Genomic DNA, 27,652 nt, shown 5'->3' on the forward strand with positions numbered 1-27,652 from the left:
TTTTTTTTTTGAGACAGAGTCCTACCTACTCTGTCGCCCTTGGTAGAGTGGGTCATCATAGCCTACAGAAACCTCAAACTCCTGAGCTCAGGGGATCCTCCTGCCTCATACTCCTGAGCAGCTGGGACTACAAGTGTGCGCCATGATGCCCAGCTACTTTTTCTATTTTTAGTCGCCTGGCTAACTTTTTTTCTATTTTTAGTGGAGACAAGGTCTCACTCTTGCTCAGGCTCTCAAGGGATCTTCCTGCCTCGGTCTTCCAGAGTGTTAGAATTACAGGAGTGAGCCACCGCACCAGCCTGTACGTGCAGTCTTTTTAGACTGGCTGAAATGTGCTTGAGGCCTGCAGTTGCTTAACAGGAATAAGTGTTTGTAAGGCCAGTCCTCTGTCCAGTCAGAGTTGTAGTGGTCCGGGTTGTAAATCAGAGTTAGAAAGGGTCTGACAATTTGCCTGGTAGCTCCTATTGTTAGGGACTTTAGCAACAGTGTGTTTTTTCTTATATCTGTAGGAATTTAGGAAATTTTCAAGCCAGTTGAGCCCTGAACCCTCAGCCAGTAGGTAACTTTTGTTTCCTTAAACTTAAGGTCCATCCTAGTTGATAAAGAGGCAACTATTTTGGTCTCTCAGATTACACACTCCTATTGTCACTCTTTAATTCTTTTCTCTTTTTTTTTTTTTTGAGACAGAGTCTCGCTTTGTTGCCCGGGCTAGAGTGAGTGCCGTGGTGTCAGCCTAGCTCACAGCAACCTCAAACTCCTGAGCTTAGGCGATCCTCCTGCCTCAGCCTCCCGAGTAGCTGGGACTACAGGCATGCGCCACCATGCCCGGCTAATTTTTTCTATATATATTTTAGTTGACCAGATCATTTCTTTCTATTTTTAGTAGAGACGGGGTCTCGCTCTTGCTCAGGCTGGTCTCGAACTCCTGAGCTCAAAGGATCTGCCTGCCTCGGTCTCCCAGAGTGCTAGGATTACAGGCGTGAGCCACCGCGCCTGGCCTTTAATTCTTTTCTACTTAGAGGTTTCCTTGACTTTAACCTTCAATTGAATGTTTTTATTTGGTTATCATACTTTTAGTTTCTATCACTTTTTTTCTTTTCTTCGATTTATAAAAAATAACATTGTCTTAGTCCATTTTGTGTTACTATAAAGAAATACCTGGGCTTGGGTAGTTTACAGAGAAAAGAGATTTGTTTGACTCATGGTTCTGCAAGCTGTGCAAGAAGCATGGCAGCAGCATCTGCTTCTGGTGAGAGCTTCAGGAAGCTTCCACTCGTGGCAGGAGGTGAAGGGGAGCAGGCATCATGTGACAAGAGAGGGCGCAAGAAAGGGAAGGGAGGTGTTAGGCTCTTTTTAACAATCGGTTCTCCTGGGGACTAATAGACCAAGAACTCACTCATTACCACAAGGAGGCACTGAGCCCTTTGTGAGGGACCTGTCCCCATGACCCAGACACTTCCCACTAGGCCCCACCTCCAATTTGGGGATCCAATTTCAACATGAGATTTGGAGGGGACAATTATCATAACCATATCAAGCATCCTGTACTTGTTTCAGGGATTGATATTTTCTCTTGTATCTAAAAATATAAAGTTTATATGTTTTTAAAAATATCTTTTCCTGTTGCGTATTCTCTGTTTCTCCCAAGTCTCACTTTTTATTTGTTTTGGTCCCAGTTTTCCATATTGGAAGTTTTCCTCACATGTCTTGTGAACTGTGACTGTACATTTGTATTCAAGAATGTGGAACTTAAAAAAAAAACTGGTTAGAAGCTCTGTGTGTTTCAGAGAGGGATGTTGATGAATGGGTTTCATTGTGGGGTAAGCAGGCAGTGAGTTGGCTTTTTGTCAAGGGGCACCCGAGTGTCAGTATCTGTGTTTTATTCTGGAACTATTCAGTCTCTTCAGAGAAGAATACTCCAGTTTTCTGTATGGTGGGTGAAATTCTGGCTGGCAGTGCACTGGTAGCTGGAAAGGAAAAGGGGTCTTGTTCTTCATTATTGTAGTAACTGTGGTAGGCAGAAAAATGCTTCCCCTTCCAAAGATATATTGACTTTGAATATTACCCTATTTGACAAAGGAGTTAAAATTACCTTGTGTAGCAAAAGATGTGGTTAAGTTAAGGATTTTAAGAAGAAGATTTTATCCTGGATTATCCAGTTGGGTACTAAATCAAATTACCCTTGTAGGAGAGAGGCAGAGGGAGATTAGGTGGCGACCCTCACAGAAGGAAAGACAATGTGATGATGGAAGCCCAGATTGCAAGGATGTGGCCATAAGCCAAGGAAAACCTGGGGCCACCAGAGGGTGGAAGAGACAAGGAAGAGATTCTTTCCAGGAGCTTTTGGGGGGGCGTGTGACTCTGCTGACACCTTGATTTCAGACTTCTGACTGCCAGAACTGTGAAATAATAAATATCTGTTGTTTTAAAGCTAGCCTGTTTATGGTAATTTGTCATGGCAGCCACAGAAAATTAATACAGCGATTTTCACCTAAATTCCTGTTTTCAATCTGGCTTCATGTTCTATCCTCACTTCCCTGGGTCATTCTGGTTCAATTTCTCTGAAGAATAAACCTCACATCTCCTGCTGGGAGTTTGCCTGGGTCTGGTAAGAGAAGAGTGGGTGTAGGGACCTGTAAAACTTTATAAACTAGGAATGTTATATAAACTATATAAACCTTATATAAACTATCCCTTATCCCTGCCATCTGAGAGACTGGTGCCTCCAATTTCTGATCCTTCTAGAATAAGGGAGTAAGGGTGGGGGCATAAATTCGCTTGCTTCCTGTTTCTTTCACCCTCTATGGGCATTTAGGCTTCAGCTCTTTCAAAACTATAAATTATCACAGTTTTATTTTATTTCCTTCTTCCAAAAATATATTGTCATCTCTGATATACTGTTGACTCCTCTGCTGTTGTTCTTCTGGGCTTATTCCTTTTTTATTCCCCTACAACATTTTAGAGGAGAGTGGACATAAATGCATGTGTTTCATTTACATATTTAACTGGATTTTTTTTTCACTTGTCAAATTGATTTTTTTGTTACTTAGGAATTGCAAATGTTTAAGTGATCATAATGGCTTCTGAGTTTGGCTTAGAAACACCTTTTAAAAATACTTTTATGGTTTGATAGTTTACATTTAAATCACTGGTTCAGAATTTATTCAAGTTCATTTTGTAACAAAGAGATCTAGCTTTTCTCCTTTTTTTTTTTTTTTTTTGAGATAGCTCGTCTTGTTATGTCGCCCAAGCTGGACTCAAACTCCCCGGGGTCAAGCAAGCCTCCTGCTGGAACTACAGATGCCCACCACCCAGTCGGCTCTAGCTTTTCTCTCTTTTTTTTTTTTTTTGAGACAGAGTCTCGCTTTGTTGCCCAGGCTAGAATGAGTGCCGTGGCGTCAGCCTAGCTCACAGCAACCTCAGACTCCTGGGCTCAAGCGATCCTACTGCCTCAGCCTCCCAAGTAGCTGGGACTACAGGCATGTGCCACCATGCCTGGCTAATTTTTTCTATATAGATTTTTAGTTGGCCATATAATTTCTTTCTATTTTTAGTAGAGACGGGGTCTCGCTGTTGCTCAGGCTGGTCTCGAATTCCTGACCTCGAGCAATCCACCCGCCTCGGCCTCCCAGAGTGCTAGGATTACAGGCGTGAGCCACTGCGCCCGGCCTAGCTTTTCTCTTTTAATGACTAATCAGTTGCCCTAACTCTGCTTAATGAAAAATCTACCCTATTCTCACTGACTTGAAATACCATATTTATTATATGTGTGAAATCCCCCCAAATATGCTATTTCTTTGATTATTGGGGAATATTATTTCTAATTTTGGAGGGATTGCCTCACTTTTGCTCCCATGTACCAACTCAGTGATTTTTTTTAAATTAATACACAGTTTTTAGAGCAGTTTTAAGTTCACAGCAAAACTGAGCAGAAAGTACAGAGATTACCCCCTGTCTCCACACATCCGCAACTTATTCCACTGTGACATCCCACACCACAGTGGTACATTTATTATAATTGATGAACCTATATTGACACATCATTATCACTCAAAGTCCACAGTTTACATTAGGGGTCACTCTTGTGCAGTCTATGGGTTTGGACAAATGTATAATGATACATGTCCATTATTGCAGTATCATAAAGAACCATTTTACTGCCCTAAAAATCCTGTGTGCTTTCCCTATTTATGCCTCCCTCCTCACTAACCTCTGGCAAACACTGATCTTTTTAGTGTCTTCATAGTTTTGCCTTTTACAGAATACCATATAATTAGAATAATACATACAGGCTACATCATACATAGCATGTAGCCTTTTCAGATTGGCTTCTTTTACTAGTAACATGCATTTACATTTCCTCTATGTCTTTTCATGGCTTGAGAGCTAATTTCTTTGTAGTGCTAAATGATATTCCATTGTCTGGATGTACAACAGTTAATTAATAAATTCACTTACTGAAGGACATCTTGGTTGCTTCCCAGTTTCGGCAATTATGAATAACACTGCTATAACCATCTATTCAGAGGTTTTATGTGGACTTAAGTTTTCAGTTCATTTGGATAAATACCAAGGAGCGCCACTGCTGGATTATATGGTAAGAGTATGCTTAGTTTTGTAAGAAACTGCCAAACTGTCTTCCAAAGGGGCTGTACCACTTTGGCATTCCCACCAGCAATGAATGAGAGTTACTATCGTTTCACATCTTTACCAGCATTTGGTGTTGTCGGTGTTTCAGATTTTGGCTATTCTAATAGGTGTAAGTGATAGCTCATTGTTGTTTTAATTTGCGATTCCCTAAAGACAAGTGAGGTTGCACATCTTTTCATATGCTTACTTGCCATCTGTATATCTTATTTGATAAGGTCTTTTGCCCACATTTTAATTAAGCTGAACATTTTCTTATTGTTGAGTTCTAAGAGTTCTTTGCAGTTGGCACCATGGCTCATGCTTGCAATCCTTGCACTTTGGGAGGCTGAGGCAGGAGGATCACCTGAGGTCAGGAGTTTGAGACCAGTCTAAGCAACATAGCAAGACTCCATCTCTCAAAAAAAGAAAAAAAATTAACCAGGTGTCATGGCATACACCTATAGTCCAGCTACTGGGAAGGCTTAGCCAAGATCATTAGGGTCCAGGAGTTTGAGGTTGCAGTGAGCTATGATAGTTCCACTGCATTCTAGCCTGGGCAACAGAGCTAGACCCCATCTCAAAAAAAAAAAAAAAAAAGGTTCTTTGCATATTTTGAATAACAGTCCTTTATCAGATGTGTTTTTTGCAAATATTTTCTCCCAGTCTATGTCTTCTCATTCTCTCTCTCTCTCTTTTTTTTTTTTTTTGACAGGATCTTGCTCTGTCGCCTGGGCTAGAGTGCAGTGGCATTATCATAGCTCACTGCGATCTCAAACTCCTGGGCTTAAGTGATCCTCCTACCTCAGTCTCCTGAGTAGCTAGGACTACAGGCACATGCCACTACACCTGGCTCATTTTTCTATTTTTAGTAGAGTCAGGGGTATCACTGTTTCTAAGGCTGGTCTCAAACTCCTGAGCTCAAGCAATCCTCCTGCCTTGGCCTCCCAGAGTGGTAGGATTAATGACTCACTGTGCCTGTTTTTTTTTTTTTGTTTTTTTTTTTTTTTGAGACATAGTCTCACTCTGTTGCCTGGGTTAGAGTGCTGTGGCATCAGTCTAACCCACAGCAACCTCAAACTCCTGGGCTCAGGTGATTGTCCTGCCTCAGCCTCCTGAGTAGCTGGGACTACAGGCATGTACCACTGTACCTGGCTAATTTTTTTTTTCTATTTTTTAGAAGAGATGCAGTCTTGCTCTTGCTCAGCCTGGTCTCGAACTCCTGACCTTAAGCAATCCCCCCACCTCAGCCTCCCAGAGTGCTAGGATTACAGACATGAGCCACTGCGCTCAGCCTATTTCCTTTTCTTGTCCTATTGCATTAGCTTGGATTTCCAGTAACATGTTGAGGAGTGGTGAGAGGGGACATCCTTGACTTCTTCTTGATCTTAATGGGAAGGCTTTTAGTTTTAGATGATTAGGTATGGATATTAACTATAGGATTTTTGCAGATGTTCTTTATCAATTTGAGGAAGTTTCCCTCTATTTCCAGTTTGCTGAGAGGTTTTTGTTGTTGTTGTTGTTTGTTTGGTTTTTAAAATACAGCATCTTTCTCTGTTGCCCAGGCTGGAGTGCACTGGCATGATCACAGCTCACGGCAGTCTCAAATTCCTTGCCTCCAGTGATCCTTCTGTCTCAGTCTCCCAAATAGCTGGGATGCCAAAAGTTTTTATCATGAATGACACCTGTTTTAGTCAGTTGGGATTGCCATAACAAATTACCATAGACTGAGTGAGTTAAACAACAGACATTTATTTCTCACAGTTCTGGAAGCTGGAAGTCTGAGATGATTATGCCAGCATGATTGGGTTCTTGGTGAGTGCCTTATTCCTGGTTTACGGAGAGCTATCTTCTTGTGGTGTTGTCACATGATAGAAAGGGAGTTAGCTAGGTCTCTGGCCCCTCCTTATAAGTATACTAATTCCATTCATGAGAACTCCACCCTGATGACATAATGACCTCCCAAAGGCTTCACCTCCAAATATCATCACATTGGGATGAGGGTTTCAACATATTAATTTTGGGGTGGGGGAACACAAATGTTCAGCCCATTGCAACACCCTAGTAATTTTTTTCCTGATCTCCCCCTTTTTTTAATCTGATGGCTTCAATGTTTCTCCATCCTGTGTCAAAATTAATTTGCTCACCTAAATAAACTTGATTATTACTCAAACTTTAAATTGATGAGAATATATAGAATAACATAAAGCTCAACCAGGGTCTCAACATCCAGGAATAATTAGAATATAAAATCCATGAAGGGCTGGCCGCAGTGGCTCATGCCTGTAATCCTAGCACTCTGGGAGGCTGAGGCGGGCATAGGGCGGATTGTTTGAGCTCAGGAATTCGAGACCAGCCTGAGCAAGAGCAAGACTGTGTTTCTATGAAAAATAGAAAGAAATTACATGGACAACTAAAAAAAAAAAAAAAATATATATATATATATATAAAAATTAGCTGGGCATAGGTGGTGCAGCTATTCGGGAGGCTGAGGCAGAAGGATTCCTTGAGCCCAGGAGTTTGAGGTTGCTGTGAGCTAGACTGACGCCACGGCACTCTAGCCCGGGCAACAGAGTGAAACTCTGTCTCAAAAAAAAAATTTTTTAAAGGGAAAAAAATAAAAAAAAAATTAAATCCTATGAAGGTAAGGACTTTTTCAAGTTCAGTACTATATCTGCAGGTCCTGGAATGGTGTCCAGCTCTGAATGCAAGCAGCAAGTAATTAGAATTTTTCGGTTAGTTAAATCTCTACTGTTAATATTTTGGTGTTTACGTACACAAATTTATATACATCTGTGTTTACTTTTTTCTTAAAAAATATATTCATGCCACAAATATTCTTCTGTAATTTACTTTCCCTGTTTAACAAATTTCATGGCTTTCTACCATGTTAAGTACATGATATGCAGCTGGTACATATTTTCCAGAGGCTGCTCTGATTTGTTAGTGCCCACGTCTTACTGGTTGTTAAACTTTTTTTAGATTGACAAGTTTTTATTTAAAGAAATATTTCCAAATGCATAAAACAAGGCTGCAAATTATTATTATTATTATTATTATTTTTGAGACAGAGTTTTGTTCTGTTGCCCAGGCTAGAGTGCCATGGCATCAACCTACCTCACAGCAACCTCAAACTCCTGGGCTCAAGTCATCTTTCTTCCTTAGTCTCCCGAGTAGCTAGGACTACAGGCATGTACCACAACATCTGGCTAATTTTTCCCATTTTCAGTGGCCTGGCTATTTTTTTCTATTTTTTAGAGAGACAGGGTCTTGCTCCTGCTAAGGCTGGTCTCGAACTCCTGACCTTAAGCGATCCTCCCACCTTAGCCTCCCAAAGTGCTAGGATTACAAGCGTGAGCCACTATGCCGGGCCAAGGCTGAAAAGTAAAGATGCTAAAAATTTGCTCACTGTTTCTATTAAAGGTAAACATACCCCTACCCTATAGTTAGGGTCTCTGGCCTCTCCTAACAATTCTATTCTTAGGTATAGTCTTAAAAGAAATGAATACATATAGTTCCCAAAGGACATGTACAGGGATAATCATAGCAGCTTTATTCATAATAGCCCCAAACAGGAAACTACATAAATACGCATCAAAAATAAATGAATAAATAAATTGTAGCACGTTCATACAGTAAGATACTACATAGCAATAAAAAGTAAGAAATTACTGGTATATGTAACAACATGGATGAATCTCACAGATAATATGTTGAAACAAAGACACAAAGGAGTATGTGCTGTATTGTTCCATTTGTATGAAGATCAAGAACAAGCAAAACTGATAGATATTTGTAGATTCCAGAATAGAATACCTTTGAAGGAGTACAGATGCAGAAAGAACATGAGGGACCCTTATGTGGTGCCTGAAATATTCTGTATCTTGATCTGAGTGATGGTTTTAAAAAATCAAGCTGTACACTTAAGATTAGTGTACTTTATACATTTTATTGCATGTATGTTATCGCTCAATTAAAAAAACCCTGTTAACCAAGTGTTATGTTAAGGGAAAGAAAACATCTAAAACAGAAAAGAAGACCTGGGGCATCCACAGAGTTATGTTCCCATTGTGGAACCCCTCCCTCTAATAAGGTTTTGCATCCGAGTAGAGAGCAGGTCTTCCCTATGCTAGCAGCAAAGCCTGGACTGTGGTTAGGAGTCTGCAAAGTGTTGGGCCAAGTTTGTCTAACTCACAACGAAGCACTTGAAAATGGAGGACTTCTAGATTTAATATTCCAACTCGACTGTTATGGCTTGAGACATATGTGCTCTGTTCCCAGCACTGAGAGTAAGCAACAACCCCATGACAAATTATCAGAAATGTCCAAGTAATCTATTAGGCCCTGTCTGGCTGAGCCATCCCCATTTCAATTAAGAGGGCCCTGAAGACCATGAATCAATCCCCAGGTCTTGCAATCACTCTGTCTTTCATTCTTCTACAAAAGACATAGTGTCAACATTTCCTGAGCTTTCAGGAAATAGGGCCTTATGTGCCTCTGGAGGTTAAGAGCATAAAACAGCATCTGGAAATTCCTTCTTGTCTTACAGCACTGCTTAGATTCAGGATGAATTTCCCCCTTCTTCCTCCTCCTTTGTGCCCCGTTACCCCAGGACAGACAGGGTGGCAATTCCACAGCTTGATTGTGATCTGCAGGGGTTTATTATAAACACCAGAGAGGTACTTGTGCCTCTCTGGTGACTTGTTCAAGGAGCTATAGATGTTGCTTTTTTTTTGGCCTGGGATGCTGATTCCACTTAGAAACCACAAGACTAAGAAATAGGAAGGGAACGGAGACTCTGAAGATCATGCTCCAAGACTGTGTGGCTCCAAGAATCAGCTTCACTGGGAGAGAGGGTGACACTAGCCTTGTAAAACATCCTCTGTAGTTTGCAAGGCTGTGTGAAGGCACTAGCTCACATTCTCTTTGCCCAGGAGAGATTCACAGGAAGGAGGTTCCGAACAAGTGAATGCAAAGAAGGATAAAACCGTTTATCCCAAGGTTAACACAATAAGGTAAGGTCCTCAGTTCCAAGAAACAAGGCTCAGCACAGTCCTACCTGGTTGGTCTGGCCTGGCCTCCGTGACTGCCTGTTAAATAGTTTTAGTATTAGCACTGGTCAAATATTCCTCTAAAATCCTATTTTAAATGACCATATCATACCCTGTTATATGGTTTGGTAAATTGTTTAATGGCCACAAATTCCTCCCATCCCTCTGTGCATGTGTCTTTGCAATGGGACTGTGCCACTCTTCCCATCCAGAAGTGATTTTCTTTCCTCACTTCTTTCAATCTTCATCAGCTTCCGGCCTATTGCTTTCATCAATAGAATGTGATGGAAGTGATGTTGTACGGTTTCTGGAGCTTGGGCCTCCAGAGACATTGCAGCTTCCACTTTAGAATACTTTGCTGAGATTGCCATGGAAGAAAGTCAGTGTAGCTTAGTAGAGGATAAGAGGTCAAGTGGAGGGGAACCAAGGCAACCCAGCCCATAGCCATAACCACTGTCAGACATGTGAGTGAGGCCATCTTGAATTTTTAGACCAAGCAACTCCCCAGTGGAATGCAGCCACAGAGTGAGCCTGGGAGAAACCAGCAGAGGAACTGCCCAGCCGACCCACAGATTTGTGACAAATAATAAATCATTGTTTTAAGCTACTAAGTTTTGGGGCAGTTTGTTATATAACATAGGCTAATGAAACAAAATGGTTACACTTTAATATATTTTCTCAAAACCTATTTTTTGGCATTTAAGTTATTTCTAATTTTTCATTATCCTAAATAATGTTAGGATGAACATCCTCACACAGGCTTTTGCCACATCCTTCATTATTCCCTCAGGAGAAATTTCTAATGTAGAATTACTTGCCGTGCCAAAGGGTATTCATATTATTGCTTTACTATTTCTCTTCTGTCTCCATGCTTACCCTTAAGTATCAATGAACATGGAAAGACTCCAAGTTAGGATCGGAAAGGAGAAGGAAAGGAAGACAGAATGCTGGGCAAATCAAAACCTGGATGTTATTATCAATCATGTATATGAACATGCTTGGACAGTTAGCTCTTCAAAGATGGAAGCTGCACCTTATGCTTTGCAGTCCCAGGCTATAAATGCCTGTACCATATCGGCCTGTGTGTCTTGGGCTGAGGTATCCATGAAGTATATGTATGTGTGTGTGTGTGGGGGGGGTAAAGTCATAGAATTGAGTATTTTTATGGAGCACCAATCTTACTAGAATCCTTTTTGGAGAAAAAATTCTTTTAATCTGTTGATTCTTGTAAGGTTTTATCATATACACGAATTTTAAAGATCAAAGTAAGCTTCAGTGCTTACTTCAGCAGCACATATACTAAAATTGGAATGATACAGAGATTAGCACAGCCCCTGAGCAAGGATGACATGCATATTCATGATGCATGAATATATATAAAAGTTGGTTCTTTGAAAAGATAAACAAAATTGGTAGAATTCTTGCCAGATTAACCAGGAATAGAAGAGAAAGGACCCAAATAAGCTCAATCAGAAATGAAAAAGGAGATATTACAACTGATAGCACAGAAATATAAAACATCATCTATGAATACTACAAAAATCTCTATGCACATAAACTGGAAAACATAGAGGAAATAGACAAATTCCTGGAAACACACAATCTCCCAAGAGTCAATCAGGAAGAAATAGAACTCCTGAACAGACCAATAATGAGCAGCAAGATTGAAGCAGTAATAAAAAGTCTTCCAACAAAAACAAAAGCCCTGGACCAGATGGATTCACAGCCAAATTCTATAAGGCCTACAAAGAACAACTGGTACCCATACTGCAGAAATTATTCCATAAAATTAAAAAGGAGGGAATCCTCTCCAACTCATTCTATGAAGCCAGTATCACCTTGATACCAAAACCAGGAAAGGACACAACAGAAAAAGAAAACTACAGACCAATATCCCTTATGAATATAGATGCAAATATCCTCAATAAAATATTATCAAAACAAATTCAACAACACATTAAAAAATAATCTATCATGACCAAGTGGGCTTCATTCCAAGGATGCAGGGATGGTTCAACATCTGTAAATAAAAAAATTGTGATTCCCCACATCAACAGAAGCAAAAACAGAGACCATATGATCATCTCAATTGCTGCAGAAAAAGCATTTGACAAAAATCCAGCACCCTTTCATGAAAAAACCCTTAACAAACTAGGCATAGCAGGAACATATCTCAAAATTGTAAAAGCCATATATGACAAACTCACAGCCAACATCATACTGAACGGGGAAAAGTTGAAAGCATTTCCCCTAAGAACCAGAAAAAGACAAGGGTGGCAACTGTCACCAGTTCTTTTCAATATAGTGCTGGAAGTTCTAGCCAGAGCAATCAGGCAAGAGAAAAAAATAAAGGGTATCTAAATCAGAAAAGAGGAGGTCAAACTATCACTTTTCACTGATGATATGCTCTTGTATCTAGAAAACCCCAAAGACTCCACCCAGAGACTCTTGGAATTGATAAATAAATTCAGCAAAGTCTCAGGTTACAAAATCAATATACACAAATCAGTAGGATTTCTATATATCAATAATAGTCAAGCTGAGAGTCAAATCAAAGATCCAATACAGTTCACAATAGCTACAAAGAAAATAAAATATCTAGGAATATACTTAACCAAGGAGGTGAAAGATCTTTACAAGGAGAGCTATGAAAGAAATCGCAGATAACACAAACAAATGGAAAAACATATCATGCTCATAGATCCGTAGAATCAACATTGTTAAAATGTCCATACTACCCAAACTGATTTACAGAGTCAACACAATCCCTATCAAAATACTGATGGTATATTTAACAGATCTAGAAAAAATAATCCTATGCATTTTTGGAACCAAAAAGAGCCCGAATAGCCAAAGCAATCTTAAGCAAAAAGAACAGATCCAGAGGCATCACATTACTGGACTTCAAATTATACTACATAGCTATAATAACCAAAACAGCATGGTATTGGTACAAAAATAGAGACATAGACTAATGGAACAGAATAGAGAACCCAGACTTAAAACCATCTACCTACAGCCAACTCATCTTTGACAAAGCAGACAACAATATACACTGGGGAACAGAAGCCCTATTCAATAAATGATGCTGGGAAAATTGGATAGCCATATGCAGAAAAATGAAACAGGACTCCTATCTGTCTCTTACCACTCACAAAAATTAATTCAAGATGTAAAAAAGACTTAAAGATAAGCCATGAAACCATAAGAATTCTGGAAGGAAATGTAGGGTAAACTCTTCTAGATATCAGTCTAGGCAAGGAATTTATGACTAAGACCCCAATGTCACTTATAGTAATAACAAAAATAAATAAATGGGGCTTGATTAAATTAGAAAGCTTCTGCACAGCTAACAAAATAATCAACAGAGCAAAGTAGACAACCTACAGAATGGTAGAAAATATTCACAAAATACATATCTGATAAAGGGCTAATATCCAGAATTTACAAATAACTCAAACAAATCAGCAAGAAAAAAATAAACAACCCCATTAAAAGACATGAAAGAAGTTTTTCGAAAGAAGACAGACAAATGGTCAATCAACATATGAAAAAATGCTCAATATCACTAATCATCAGGGGAGTGCAAATTAAAACCACAATGAGATATCACCTTACTCCTGTTAGAATGACTTTTATTAAAAAGTCCAAAAACAATAGATGCTGGTGTGGATGCTGAGAGAAAGGAAGGGAGGAATTTGGGAGGAACTGGAGACCATTATCCTAAGCAAAGTATCTCCAGAATGGAAAAACAAACACCATGTGTACTCTCTAATAAACTGGAACTAACCGATGGGCACACAAGTACACAGAGGGAAATACAAGTCATTGGAAATCAAGCAGGCGGAGAGGGGAGGAGAGGAAGGGCAAAACCCTGCCTAACAGGTACAATGAACACTATTCGGGTGATGGGCCCATTTTTAGCCCTGACTCAAGCCATGTAACAAAAACATTTATATCCCCTTAATATTTTGAAAACAAAAACAAAAACAAAAACTTTAAAGGATGTATACTTCTGGTTTTATGAATTAGGGATCATTGGTTTCAAGCAATAGAAACCAAAAACTAATTTAAGTGAGTGAGACTGATACTGAGAGACAGAGAATTTATTATAAAGTTCCAAAAGCATTTGTATTAGTTTCCTATTACTGCTGTAACAAATTACAACAAATGTAGTGGTTCCAAAAAAATAATAAATAAACAACCCATAAATGTATCTTATAGTTCTAGAGGTCAGAAGTGCAAAATTAGTCTCATTGGGCTAAAATCAAGGTGCCGGCAGGGCTATGTTCCTTCTGGAGGCCGTCGGGGAGAATCTGTTTCCCTACCTTTTCCAGCTTCTAGAGGCTGTCCCCTTTTCTAGGCTCATGTTTCCACGTCACTCTGGCCTCTGCATCTGGCATCACATCTCTCTCTCTGACCCTCCTGCTTCCCTCTTATAAGGATCATTATGATTACTTCGGGCTCACTGGGATAATGCAGGACAGTCTCCTCATCTCAAGGCCTTTAATTTAATCACATCTGCAAAGCCCCTTTTATCAAGTGAAGTAACATATTTACACATTCTGGGGATTAGGATGTGGACATGTTTGGGAGGAGGGCATTATTCAGCCTGCTATGGTGTTACAAGAAACCAAGAGCATGAATGTAACTGGGCTTCTGGAACCCATGAAGAAAAGCTACCATGAACCATGAACCCAGGTGTGTTCTTCCTGTCTCTCCTCTTGTCTTGCCTCTGCCCCTTGCTTTTGGCTTCTTTCCTAGTAGACAGGCCTCCTTTGCTTCTCAGTCCTCAGAGGGGAAGAATGGCCACAACTCACTGCCTGAGCTTTACAATGTTTCAGATCCAGTCATATGAAGAGTCTAACTTATTAATATTTCTTTCTTAGACCCAATTCCAAATTCCTGTTAAGTTATGGAGCAGTTTGTTATACATACAACAAAGGCTAACGAAAACAATGGTTATATGGGAGGAGTAAATATGCTTGGCTCAGGTGTCTATGTCTGGTGCAGTGAGCCAGTTCAGGAGGGCAGAGTTTTATGTAGTATAAACACTGCTTCTGAAAGCCATCCACTTGACCTTGCGGAAGGGGAACAGTGAAGGGGTAATCCTTAAGTTATATATATACACCTCTACCCCTGAAGCTTATATTTTTGAGATATACCTGGGGTATTTTGGTAGAAAAGCTTAAGCAGTGCTGATAGATTCAATGTTTGTTTGTTGAATGAGTATACAAAGCAATGAGTGAAGGCTGAATACAATTTTTCTCCAAACTCATTCCCTATATTTGTGAGGGCACACTTAGTCAGAAAAACAACCCTTTTGCTTTATCCTCAGTACCTGACCTTAATCCACACTGGGTTTGGTTTCTCATGTTCTTTCAGCTCGCCAAACTAACTGCTCTTTTTATTTTCTCCTCTTTTACTCCTTTTTTGCCACTGGTCACCACCTTTGGCCTCATAGAAGAAGGTCGAGACCTTTGCTGATCAGTTCTTTCCGATCTTGCTGGCCATCATGGCTACTCTGCTCAGTGGCCAGCCTTGCACTGTGGCTGGTGATCAGCTGGATATTTTCCCACTCGTTCCAGTTCCTGGTTTCCGAAGATCTCTTCCATATTTCCTCCCAGTGTACTCCTATCCTGTCGATATCCAGCTTCCTTTTGGAAATAGGCAGACAGTCATGTATCATCTCCACTTGCACACATGCACACATGCACGCACACGCACACACAGGGGTTTCTAAGAAAAAGGGCAGCAGGCAAACCACATGCATCCTTGGGATAAAAAATCTGAGACTACAGTCTTCCTTAGGATCAACAGCCTTCTTTTTCAGTTATCTTTTCTTATTACATTTCACATTTCAAAAACTTCTTTCACAGCTAAGCAGCAGTGCTCGCTGTGCCAAAGCTGCACACAGCTCAAACTCACACTGGAGTTATGTGCCTTCAGCACTTAAAGTCCTTTAGCTCTGTCTTCCTCGCTATGTGCAGGATATACTTGTACACAATGTCAGCCCTTACCCCATTGTCAAATTAATGAATTCGATTAAAAAAAAAACACACCGGTGAACACATACTATCCTTAAGGATGGGCAGCCTTCTCACCCCAACAGTCCTCTCTGCAGTTGCTGGCCTGGCAGAAGCAAGCTAGCTCTTTTCCAGGTCACCCATCCTCATCTAGTCACTACTGTCTTCAAAAGGGGAGGTCAGTGCTAGACCAACCCTGTATCAAGTCCCTTTCCCAACAAAAAGGGAGCCAAACACAGATTTCTCAGGCCCACGACAGTCCCCAAACATCAAGACAGATGTTTCCCGGTTTCACAGAGTGAGGAAAGGAGGTGGAAGTGCTCACCCACATCCCACCTCCCTTTGGGAAAAGCAATAAAGATCGGTTTGGTTTTCATGAAAGAAAAGGCTGCCATTCCCAGAAGGAGCAACCCCCCCTGTGCTACCATCATTTCCCTGTCATCCCAGATGCTGAGAGAACACTTAAACAACTTATTCCTCTATCCTCCTCCATGTTTCAGGGACTAGAATTTATCCCTTCATGCCACAGGCCCTGTGCTGGATAATAGCACCATCCACGGAAGCCTCCAGCAATGTCTAGGGGAGTCCTGTGGAATAGCACCTCTTTCTGAAAGAAGCACATCTTGGTCTCCCTCACACTTTGGCAGGAACTGAAGAACTGGATTTGGGTCTGATGTCCTCTCAGCTGAGCTGATGCAGGCCAGGGTCGGAGTGGGTTTATGTGCAAGCGGCTGTGGGTGGGTGGGAGTGCCAGGAAGTGTTCATGTCAGGGGCTGAGAAAGTCTGGGGCATCACGGCAACAGAATGTTCTGGCCCAGTCCCTGAGCCATCCCCAAACCCCTCCCCCTTCCCTGGTCACTAACCAGTTTCAGCTGTGCACAGTCCTGGCCATCACTTCCCATATGGCTTCTAGGAACTTATGACTAATTAAAGGAGTGTGTGTGTGTGTGTGTGTGTGTGTGTGTGTGTGTGTGTGTGTGTGTGTTTAGGGGGGATCCTCTTAGAAACAGAGGTTTCCAGGGTAACAGCTGGGAGAACTCAGTCCCACTCAGCCAAGGAAATCTCTCTGTCTCTTGACTCCCTCAAGGATCTGAGGGGAAAACAGGCCAGAGGCCAACACCACCCCTCCCACATATCTCTAGATCAAGGGCAGGGTCTGGGCCGGCCCTAACTTAGTTACAGCTCACATTTTTCTCACCTCCATTTTCCAGCTTCAGGCTTACCTCATGCCTCTTTCACCAGCTTCCCCGCCCCTCCCACCTCCACAGGGTAAGGGTGGCTATCAGAGGGGGTGGGTGATGGTTTAGAGACTGGCTTCTCCTGGGCTCACAAACCTCTACAAACTTCTGCCCTCCACCCATAGCTCCATGGCCCCTGATCATTAGAAAATGGTTTCAGAAGTCTACCCTACTCCTTCCTGCTACAGTTTAAAATATTTTAATTAAAAATATTTCTATAAAACTCTTCTGCAGGCTGGGCGAGGTGACTCATGCCTGTAATCCTAGCACTCTGGGAGGCTGAGACGAGACGATCGCTTGAGGTCAGGAGTTTGAGAATAGCTCTGAGCAAGAGCAAGACCTCGTCTGTATTGAAAAAAATAGAAAAAATTAGCCTGGCATTGTGATTCGGGCCTGTAGTCCCAGTTACTTGGGAGGCTGAGGCAAGAGGTCGCTTGAGCCCAGTAGTTTGAGGTTGCAGTGAGCTATGATGATGCCACTGTACTGTAGCCTGGGCGACAGAGCGATACTCTGTCTCAAAACAAAAACAAAAACGAAAACAGAAACAAAAACAAAAGCAAAATCTCTTCTGCCACAGTGTGGGCAGAGTGGGAAACCAGTTTTAGGGAAGGGAACAAGCAAGCCAAAGGACCCAAGGGTTTTTCTCTTAGAATCAAGTTCTCCTTTTGGGGCAGTCCATCCACATGTCCTAACCCTTCCTACACATTCCCAGATCTCCCCCAGTGAGAAGTGACAAATTCAGAGGGAGAAAGAGCTGGGTCAGCCTGACTCAAGGGGTAGGGGTTGGCGGAAGGGGTGGTCATGATGCTGTGGTGGGACAATTAGTCATACAGTCCTTGCACATAGCTATGGGATGTAGGGGGTTTTGTTTTGGTGCCTGGGGGAGCTCTGGGGAGGCTGAAGAGTGGCACCCAAAGATCTCAGCTTTATTTTATCTTATTTTTTTTGAGACAGAGTCTTGCTCTGTTGCCGGGACTAGAGTGACGTGGCATCAGCCTAACTCACAGCAACCTCAAACTCCTGGGCTCCTCAAGTGAGCCTCCTGCCTCAGCCTCCCAAGGAGCTGGGACTACAGGTGCACACCATCACGTCCAGCTAATTTTTTTCTATTTTTAGTAGAGACAGAGTCTCAGCATTGCTCAGGCTGGTCTTGAACTCCTGACCTCAAGTGACCCTTGAGCCTCAGCCTCCCAGAGTGCTAGGATTACAAGCGTGAGCCACCCTGCTGGCCAGATCTCAGCTTTAGAGCCTGAGGCTCTGCTGTTTCCTAGCTGTGTGACTTGAGGCTACTTATTAGAGACTTGGTTTCCTTTTGTGTAAAAAAGTGATAATACAGGCTCACAGTGTTGTTGCTGAGGTTTAAATGAGGTAAACTATTTGGCAGCTTTTACTATTGTACTCTCCCATCTCCTGGTTCCTTAGTTGCTAGAATGTGGTTCCATTGCTCAGGCCTTCCAAGGCCAGAGTGAGTGCCCGCCCCTCACTTTATGATAACCACCATCCCTCTCACTGACACACTAACACACACTTTTGTTTGTTGTTTATTTACATGAGGTTTCTAAGGGGAGGGAATAATTTGCTGTCACAGTCATCTTACTTTACTCCTTTCCCTTGCACTCCCCCTCCTGTCCCTGCCCCATTATCATCACTGGTTCCAATCATGTTTTCCTCCCTCCCAGCCACAGTCTCCAGGGGCTGAGGCTAGGCAGGCAGAGCTGGAGCTGAACGCAGGTCCGCAGACAGTTTCAAGTTAATGCATCAAAATGTTACTAGTGGTTCTCTTTTGGGTAGAATTTATTGGTGGTTTTCATTTTCTCTCTTGTTTATTTTGATATTTTCCAAATGTACTATAAGGAATGATGGATAACTTTTAAACAGAATAAAGACAAGAAAACATTAGTCTGAAAACAATTATAATTTTCAATTGGCTCATGTTCTGTTCTTAAAAGAAGAGGGACTAGAGGGTAGGGGGAAGAAAGAGGGAGAGAAGTGATGAGAAAGAGCCCTGCAGGGGCTGAGCAGGAGCTAGCCTCCAAAACTCCATCATTTCCTGGATACGCCAGCCTTGGTGATGGCCTCTGTCACTCATTGCTCAGAGGCTCTCTGTCCTTCCTTGCCTGTCACTGGTCACTTGGGACTTAGTCACCCAACTGTTACTCAATTGGCTAGATGGGTCAGAAGGATCAGCATCACGGAGGGCAGCAATGAGTCAGGAGTGTCCCCCTTGATCCTGGGCTGTGAAGGGTTTCCCTGTGGCCTCCCAACCTTTCAGCCTAGGGTGTGGGAAAGGGCTCAGAATTGGGGTCCTATTGAGAAGATAGTTCAGTAAGCCTTTCCCCCATTCCTATGCCCACTTCACTGTGCATTTGAACAATATGCCAATGTCATGTGATGTGTAAATGACCGTGGGACCGTTAGTGGCTCCTAACTATTGAAAGAACAAAGCTCTTAGAGTCAGTGTGGAAACAGCATGAGTTATGGAGTCAGTAGAGGCATTTGAATATAGGCCAGGCTAGGTAGGAACTTCATGTTCTTGGTCCAGTTTCCATCTCTGAGTTTTTATTTCCTCTTATAAAAAATGGCCAGAATAATTCCTCCTTCTCAGGATGGTTGTGAGAATTAAATTAGATAATATATAAAGCATCTAGCACATAGTAGATATTTTTTTTTTTTTTTGAGAGAGAGTCTCACTTTGTTGCCCGGGCTAGAGTGAGTGCCGTGGTGTCAGCCTAGCTCACAGCAACCTCAAACTCCTGGGCTTAAGCGATCCTACTGCCTCAGCCTCCCGAGTAGCTGGGACTACAGGCATGCACCACCATGCCCGGCTAATTTTTTCTATATATATGTTTAGTTGTCCAGATAATTTTTATTTCTATTTTTAGTAGAGACAAGGTCTCGCTCAGGCTGGTCTCGAACTCCTAACCTTGAGCGATCCACCCGCCTCGGCCTCCCAGAGTGCTAGGATTACAGGCGTGAGCCACCGCGCCCGGCCCATAGTAGATATTTTTTAATGTGTTTCTTCTTTCCCTTACATAGCATTCAAGGCCCTCTCTAAACTCTGGCTCCTGCCCGGGTCATTCCTTTGACAAAGATTTATTAAGCACTCCTCTAAAGCATGGAGCCAGCCTGGGGTAGGCACTAGGGATTCACCAGTGAACTAAGCAGTCCTGATCGTTCAGATTTACTCATGGAGTACAGCAGGCTCTCAGCTCTGCACTTTTACTCAAGACCTGTACTCTCTCTGTCTCTCAGTAATCTTACCCCATCTGGTGCTTAGCTGGCCTTCCAAGCCCTGCTCAAAACCTGCCTTCTCAGTGAACCTCCTCACAGCTCCAGGATCTCTAGGATGGGTTACTTCCTTCGTGGCATCCTGGCTCCCCTCTTTCCAGTTGTTTGAGTCTGCCTCACCCTGTCTCTAAGCTTCTTAAGGGCAGGCTCTAGGCCTTTTACTTCTTTGTGCTCTTGTGTTTTTGCTGTTGTTGTTGTTGAGACAACCCAGAACAATCCCTGGGTTGAGTGCAGTAATGTCACTGTAGCTCACCATAAGCTCCAACTCCTGGGCTGTAAGCGATCCTTCTGCCTCATCCTCCAGGGTAGCTGGGACTACGGGCGCGCGCCACAATGCCTGGCTGGGTTTTGTGTATTTTTTTTTTTATTTTTGTTTTTCTTTTTGCTGTTTTGTAGAGACAGGGTCTCACTGTGCTCTGGCTGGTGTCGAATCCCCGAGCTCCAGCTACCTTCCCGCCTCAGCCTTGCAGAGAGCTAGGATTACAGGTGTGAGCCTTCACGCCTGGCCTGTGCTCTTGTTTTGTTTTGTTTTGTTTTTCTTTGAGACAGAGTCTCGCTCTGTTGCCCGGGCTAGAGTGAGTCCCGTGGCGTCAGCCTAGCTCACAGCAACCTCAAACTCCTGGGCTCAAGCGATCCTCCTGCCTCAGCCTCCCGAGTAGCTGGGACTACAGACATGAGCCACCATGCCCGGCTAATTTTTTCTATATATAGCCCGGCTAATTTTTTCTATATATAGCCCGGCTAATTTTTTCTATATATATTTTTAGCTGTCCAAATAATTTCTTTCTATTTTTAGTAGAGACAGGGTCTCGCTCTTGCTCAGGCTGGTCTCAAACTCCTGAGCTCAAATGATCCGCCCGCCTCAGCTTCCCATAGTGCTGGGATTACAGGTGTGAGCCACCGCGCCTGGCCCTGTGTTCTTGTTAAACCCCACCTCCACTCACACCTTCTGGGCTCATTAAATGCTTGAAACAATGACTTTTTATTAAAGCAGACATAAGTAGGCTTCAAGAGCATTTGGTTTCCCGATGTGGTCTTGGGTGCAAAGAAACTGAGACCTCACCCTTGATTCCTTCACCTGAAACTCAAGCTACCTCAGCTGTCTCCTACCTCTTAGCTTTTATTTATTTATTTTTTCCTATTCCAGAGCAGACAGGGACACTTGAAGGTTGAAGCTGAGGGATTTTCTGGCTCAGGGTCCCTGGGGGACAGGAATGTCCAACTGCAGGCGATGGCTCTCCAGAGATTCTGCTTCTCATACTGCCAGGATGCTCACCCCAGGCCAGTATGAAACATCTTCCCATCTCCAGCAGAGGACACTGGGAAAAGGGTTTGGGGGCTCTCCTTGGCTTCCACTCTCTGGGAGGGCAAGGGTTAATGGTGAATTGCAACATATCTCTGGGCTGAGTCACCTCCCACTGCCACTTCCCCCCAATTCCCCTCAGTTGAAGTTTTAAAAAGAGGACCAGAGGCTGGAGAGTACAAAGAACTGGAGGTTAAGAGCCCCCCTGCCTAGCCCTGCTCCCCTAGACTCCCAAAAAGCTCAGGTCAGAGGGCACACACAGCCTCAGGAGCTCTTGTCCGGTGAGACCATGGACTGGCGGCAGCTGTGGCTGGGTTTCCTACTCCCCATGACAGTGTCACGCCGGGCCCTGGGGCCTGCAGAGAAGGAGGCAGCTGTGGTGAGTCCCCTGGGAAAGAGAGACCCAGGCCAGGGGAGGGACAAGGGTCACTGCTCCACAGTCCCATCCAAGCCCCTCTCCTTACCTTCCGCTTGCCTGCCATTCCCTTGCTTTCTGTGTCCCATGGTCTTCGCTGCCCATCTCCTGCTACTTTCCCTTGTTCCACCTGAGCCCCTTCTCTAAGGTGCCTCTCCTTAGTCCCTCCAGACCTCGCTCCTCCTCTCCTAAGGGGCCTGTTAGGTCACTAAGAAGCTCTGCCTTAAGACTAACCCTCTTTTTAACCTGCTTACCTCCACCCCATCATAGGAGTACCTGTTGCAATATGGGTACCTACAGAAGCCTCTAGAAGGACCTGATGACTTCAGGCCAGAAGATATCACCGAGGCTCTGAGGTGAGAGGTCATAAGGTACATGCCTTCAGGACTGAGGTCACAAGGTCTTCTCTCTTTTCATCCCTTCTTCTTCCCAGCCTCACCTCTGCCTGACCCGTATCCACACTGGGAATCTAGAGGATCCTATCATTGCTAGGGTGGTGGGGCGTGGGCTGAGATGGGAATTCAAAGATGAGGAGCACAGTCATCGGATCTTCCTATGCCCTAAGCACTCCATTGTGTGTTTCTTCCCACATCATATCCCAAATACTAATAGTTATAGCCCACGTGAAGTGTAATTTACGTATAACTGCAACTCAAGTAGAATTCTTAACATGATGTTACCTTTTGGGGACATTTAATTCAGCATTTATTTATTTCTATTTTGTGGTTTTCTATTTTAGATGTAATGGATTACTTTTCTTTTTGCTCTCAGATATGTTCAGGTCCCTTGAAAAGCCCATAGGCCCAAAGATAGTCATAGGTGTGTGAAATTGCCCCAGGCAGGCTGGGCTGGGAAGGAGTCCAGCCAGGAGGGGAGAAGCTGAGGGAGGACAGGCCACTGGCTGGAAGCACTGGTGGGAAGATCTGCTGAGCAGGGGCCCAGATACCTCCCCAAAGCAGAAGGTTAGAAATTGCAGTAGGGGAGGAAGGCTATACCTGAGGACAACCTTACTCAGATAAAAGAGACTGAAAATGGGGAGGTGACGTGGGAGTATCACCATTTCTGCAGAACAGAAGAGAAAGTCCCAATTATGAGGACTGGGGGCTGGAGTGACCCCATCAATTTCAGAGATTCTGTGCCACTCTTGGCTACCACCTTGGGCAGCAGGAGGCCAAAGGGCTATTAGTTCTGTCATTCTAGATTCCCCTGCCTTGGTGAATCTATCTCTCTCCCTCTTTCAGAGCTTTTCAGGAAGCATCTGAATTGCCAGTCTCAGGTCAGCTGGATGATGCCACAAGGGACCGCATGAGGCAGCCTCGCTGTGGCCTAGAGGACCCCTTCAACCAGAAGACCCTTAAATACCTGCTGCTGGGTAAGGACTGAGCCTGGGAAAGGGGAGAAGAGAGGGTGGTGTGGCTCTGGAGTTTGGGTGGCATCAGGACCACCTGGGCCAGCTCAGTGTTGAATGGATGATCACTTGGTTATCACCTGCCTAGAGGGAGTTGTGAATGCCCAGACCTAGGGAAGCTCTCTGGGGTTGGCAGAAGGATCTGTGTTTCTAATCTATTTTCTGGTCTATTAATCAGGCCGCTGGAGAAAGAAGCAACTGACCTTTCGCATCTTGAACCTGCCCTCCACCCTCCCACCCCACACAGCCCGGAAAGCCCTGCTTCAAGCCTTCCAATACTGGAGCAATGTGGTCCCCTTGACATTCCGGGAGGTGCAGGCTGGCTGGGCTGACATCCACCTCTCCTTTCATGGTCGCCAAAGCCCCTATTGCTCCAATACTTTTGACGGGCCTGGTAGGCAATATTCTCAGCTCCCACCTTGCACACCCCTGAAATGACCTCTGTCTCCTTAAGCAAGTGACTCTGGAACCTTAATGTTCAGGCTTCCTCTTGTGCCACCTGCACCCTACACTTTCTAATCACCTTCTAACATTCCCTAGGGGAGCAGTTGGTCACATACCTGGGGCCTTACCAAGCCTCCCTTTTGAAGCTTATGCCTCCCTCCCTGCCTTAAATTCCCCTCCTCTATGCGTACCTTGGAGAGGACTGGGCCAGTGGCTGGGGAGATAAAGGGACAGTGATGGGAATCCTTGAGAGAACTGGATGGTGACAGGGGAATCCGAAAGGAGAGAAAGAAGCAAGAGACAGTGAATATAGCTAGGGAAATTTGAAGGGAATAGAGTACTTAGAGTTTATGACTGGCAGGGTATGCTCTAGCCCAGTGGGCTCTGACCTCCTTCCTGTTCACCTTTGCCTTTGTCCAGGGAGGGTCTTGGCACATGCTGACATCCCAGAGCTGGGCAGCGTGCACTTCGATGAAGATGAGCTCTGGACTGAGGGGACCTACAGGGGGGTGAACTTGCGCATCATTGCAGCCCATGAACTGGGTCATGCCTTGGGGCTTGGACACTCCCGACATACCCAGGCACTCATGGCCCCTGTCTATGCTGGCTACCGGCCCTACTTCAAGCTGCACCCAGATGACGTGGCAGGGATCCAGGCTCTCTATGGTCAGTCCCTCTCCCTAGTGAACATGAAGGTCAGTCTGACCCGCATCTCTCTAGGCTCGAAGAGACAGGTCTACCCTCCATGGAGGCAAATAGCTTGGTTTCTTTCTTTTCCTCTGGTCCAATTATTCAGTATTCTTCATTTTCAGGAACAGATTTTCTCTGACTCTTCCATGTCTAATCTGCCTTCCAGGCCTCTCTCCTCTCACACCCATTCTTGGGGATGGAGAATGCACATTCTAGCAAACCTCCTTCCCCCTTTCTGGTGCTTTTCAAACCTAAAATGTGTCTCCTGTTGATAGCAATATGGTATTGCTAACTATGAAGGGAAAGTCTCTAGGATTACCTTTTCCCCTCTCTATGGGGCCTCTGAGCAGATTTACAGGAAATTAGTGGGGAGGCTAGGTGCCATGAGTTCTCTCCCTAAATAGCATTATTCACCTTGCAGGCAAGAAGAGCCCAGATACAAGAGATGAGGAAGAAGAGACAGAACTACCCACTGTATCCCCAGTGCCCACAGAACCCAGTCCCATGCCAGACCCGTGCAGTGGTGAACTGGATGCCATGATGCTGGGTGAGGCCCTTTCCCTCCAGACTGTTGGCAGGCAGTTGGGGCAGCCCACTGCCCCTGAGGCCTGGACAAATGGGAATGACATGGGACTTCAGCATGAGCAATGGAGGTTAGACCCCAGGCAGGGGCTGGAAGGAGACTTGTGGCATGGAGAGTGAGGGTTCAGAGCCAAATTAAAGGTGGACCAGCCAGTCATTGATCAAGGTTGCTACCCTCTCAGGACCACTAGAACACATCTGGAAACACAGCAAGATGGAGAAAACTATGTTAACTGGAATGCCTGTTAGAGAGGGTGTTGCACCAGGTTGGAAGGACAACTTGGAGGCCACTTGGAGTAGAGGGTGAGGTTCTCAAGGAGGAACAGCCATCTGCTGTTTTGTTGAGTGGACCAAAGCTGAAATGCTCTGAACAACAAAGGGTTTTGGTCCTCCTTCTCTGCCTTTAATTTTCTCCTTGAATTAAAGTTGAATGAATTTTTGAATCGGCCTGTAGGAGGAGGGCAAATTATTAGCCTGCTTGAGACACCCACAAGTTTCTATTTGATCTCTGTCTTTTTGACTCATTGACACATCTTTACTCTCAGGGCCCCGTGGGAAGACCTATGCTTTCAAGGGGAACTATGTGTGGACTGTGACAGATTCAGGGCCGGGCCCCTTATTCCGAGTGTCTGACCTTTGGGAGGGGCTCCCGGGAAACCTGGATGCTGCTGTCTACTCTCCTCGAACACAATGGATTCACTTCTTTAAGGGTAAGGGGGGCTAGTTACAGTGTCTGAGGAGGGCCTAATCTTACACAAGCCATAAAAGAAAGGGAGGGAGAAATTTCCTAAAGGGTGGAATGGGGGGACCAAAGCTATCACCTGAGGACAGAGGTGATTTGTTCTTTCCTCACACACTCCCAGGAGACAAGGTGTGGCGTTACATTAATTTCAAGCTGTCTCCTGGCTTCCCCAAGAAGCTGAATAGGGTAGAACCTAACCTGGATGCAGCTCTTTATTGGCCTTTCAACCAAAAGGTGTTTCTCTTTAAGGTATGAAGTTCTAAACAAGTGCAAATAGCTTCTTAGGAGGGGTGGGCAACCTCATGCTGGGAGGCAAAGACTTGCTCTTGAAGGGAGATCTGCAATTGCAGTGGGCTGGGGGTAGACCTCTGGGGATCCTTAAGCTCTCTCCTCATCCTCCCCTTCTCTCGACCCACCCCACACCTAGGGCTCCGGGTACTGGCAGTGGGACGAGCTAGCCCGCACTGACTTCAGCCACTACCCCAAACCGATCAAGAAGTTGTTTACGGGGGTGCCAGACCAGCCCTCGGCTGCTATGAGTTGGCGGGATGGCCGAGTCTACTTCTTCAAGGGCAAAGAGTACTGGCGCCTCAACCGGCAGCTTCAAGTAGAGAAAGGCTATCCCAGAAATACCACCCACAACTGGATGCACTGTCATTCTCAGACTCTAGATGTTACCCCGTCGAGTGGAGACACCACTCCTTCAGCTACAGGCACAACCTTGGACACCATTCCCTCAGCCACAGATACCACCTTGAACACTGACCACTCACCCACAGATACAATCAGCCATAGGCTCCACTGCCCTTATATTTCTTGCTGATGTCATCCTTGCAGAGGCTTGAGACCAGGAATCAAATGTCTACCCACTAGAACCATGCAGGTGCTATAGCAGGGGCACGACCATAGACCTCCAGCCTCCAACAGTTCCAACTCTAGCTACCGTTCTACTGAAATCTTTCCCTCCTGGGAAGCACCCCCTAACTTGGATTCAGCCCACAACTCCATCCATTTCCTCCCTGTCCTAGATAACACTTCCAATTTTGTAGTCTACTCTCTGGAGGACAATGGTGGAAGGAGGTGTCAATCAGGCCTTTACCTGACAGGAGGCAACAGCTGACGTGGCTGGATGCCTGGGTCCTTGTTCTTCCTAAAGTGCAAGAAAACAGCATGGCCAGTAAAATGAGCAAGGGCTTTGGAATCCTTGAGAATCACATTTACTTGCTTATGACTTTGGGCAAGGTAATTAACCTTGGATTCCCTATTTGCAAAAACAATTAATACCAATCCTGCAGAGTTGTTGCATTAAATGAAATACTACATGTGAAGTGCCTGGCACAGTGTTTGGCACATTAATAAAGACTAACTCCATTTTCATAAGAAAGGACTGAACAGCTCTTCCTCTAGCTGTGTGGATGTGTAATTCCTATAGTAACCTGTCTGACAAGAGTACCTCTATCACATCTTTAGGGGACAGACGATTTGTCAAGATGGCTAACTCTTTGTTTTGGGGTGCAGAGAAAGAAAGGATCAATGACAGTAGAGGCTGGACTCCCTGGTTCGGTATTCACTGTCACTTTATTCATATGCTCCCATGCTCTCCCTCCCTCCCATCATAGTCTTGCTGCCCAGGGAAGGGATATGTCTTTATGTGCCTGGAGAACCAGGGAATGGATCTTGGGCTGGAGTGTTGGGGGCGGGGGGGAGAGTTAGAATGGGTTAGTAGCTGGAATAAAGTTCTGGTTAAGGAAGAAATTAGTGTCGCCCACAGTGAGAGGAAGAGAACGCACTTGTCTCCCATGCCCCAAAGACCAGCCTGCTTTAGGCAAAAGGGCAAGA

At 44.2% G+C, this 27,652-nt stretch overlaps 1 protein-coding gene and 1 non-coding gene across 4 annotated transcripts; both read left to right on the plus strand.

Annotated features, from left to right (window-relative positions):
• Nucleotides 1-10,952: 10,952 nt before the first annotated feature.
• LOC123640868 lies at nucleotides 10,953-11,056 on the plus strand. The gene has a single exon (XR_006736108.1). It is a non-coding gene; the product is annotated as a U6 spliceosomal RNA (small nuclear RNA).
• A 10,606-nt stretch (nucleotides 11,057-21,662) lies between these two features.
• Nucleotides 21,663-27,291, plus strand: MMP19 (matrix metallopeptidase 19). 3 transcript variants are annotated; one of them, XM_045553718.1, is made up of 9 exons: nucleotides 21,663-21,911; nucleotides 22,218-22,303; nucleotides 23,189-23,319; nucleotides 23,534-23,749; nucleotides 24,220-24,465; nucleotides 24,911-25,036; nucleotides 25,617-25,781; nucleotides 25,935-26,062; nucleotides 26,241-27,290. In XM_045553718.1, the coding sequence occupies exons 1-9, from the start codon at nucleotides 21,822-21,824 to the stop codon at nucleotides 26,634-26,636; spliced, it is 1,584 nt and encodes a 527-aa protein (XP_045409674.1). In that variant the 5' UTR covers nucleotides 21,663-21,821; the 3' UTR covers nucleotides 26,637-27,290. The 3 variants fall into 3 exon arrangements, with proteins under 3 accessions (XP_045409674.1, XP_045409676.1, XP_045409675.1); XM_045553720.1 differs by lacking the exon at nucleotides 24,220-24,465 and having other exon boundaries at nucleotides 21,676-21,911; nucleotides 26,241-27,291; XM_045553719.1 differs by lacking the exon at nucleotides 23,534-23,749 and having other exon boundaries at nucleotides 21,676-21,911.
• Nucleotides 27,292-27,652: the final 361 nt, after the last annotated feature.

The sequence above is a fragment of the Lemur catta genome, chromosome 6, assembly GCF_020740605.2.
Source record: "Lemur catta isolate mLemCat1 chromosome 6, mLemCat1.pri, whole genome shotgun sequence".
Classification (NCBI taxonomy): domain Eukaryota; kingdom Metazoa; phylum Chordata; class Mammalia; order Primates; family Lemuridae; genus Lemur; species Lemur catta.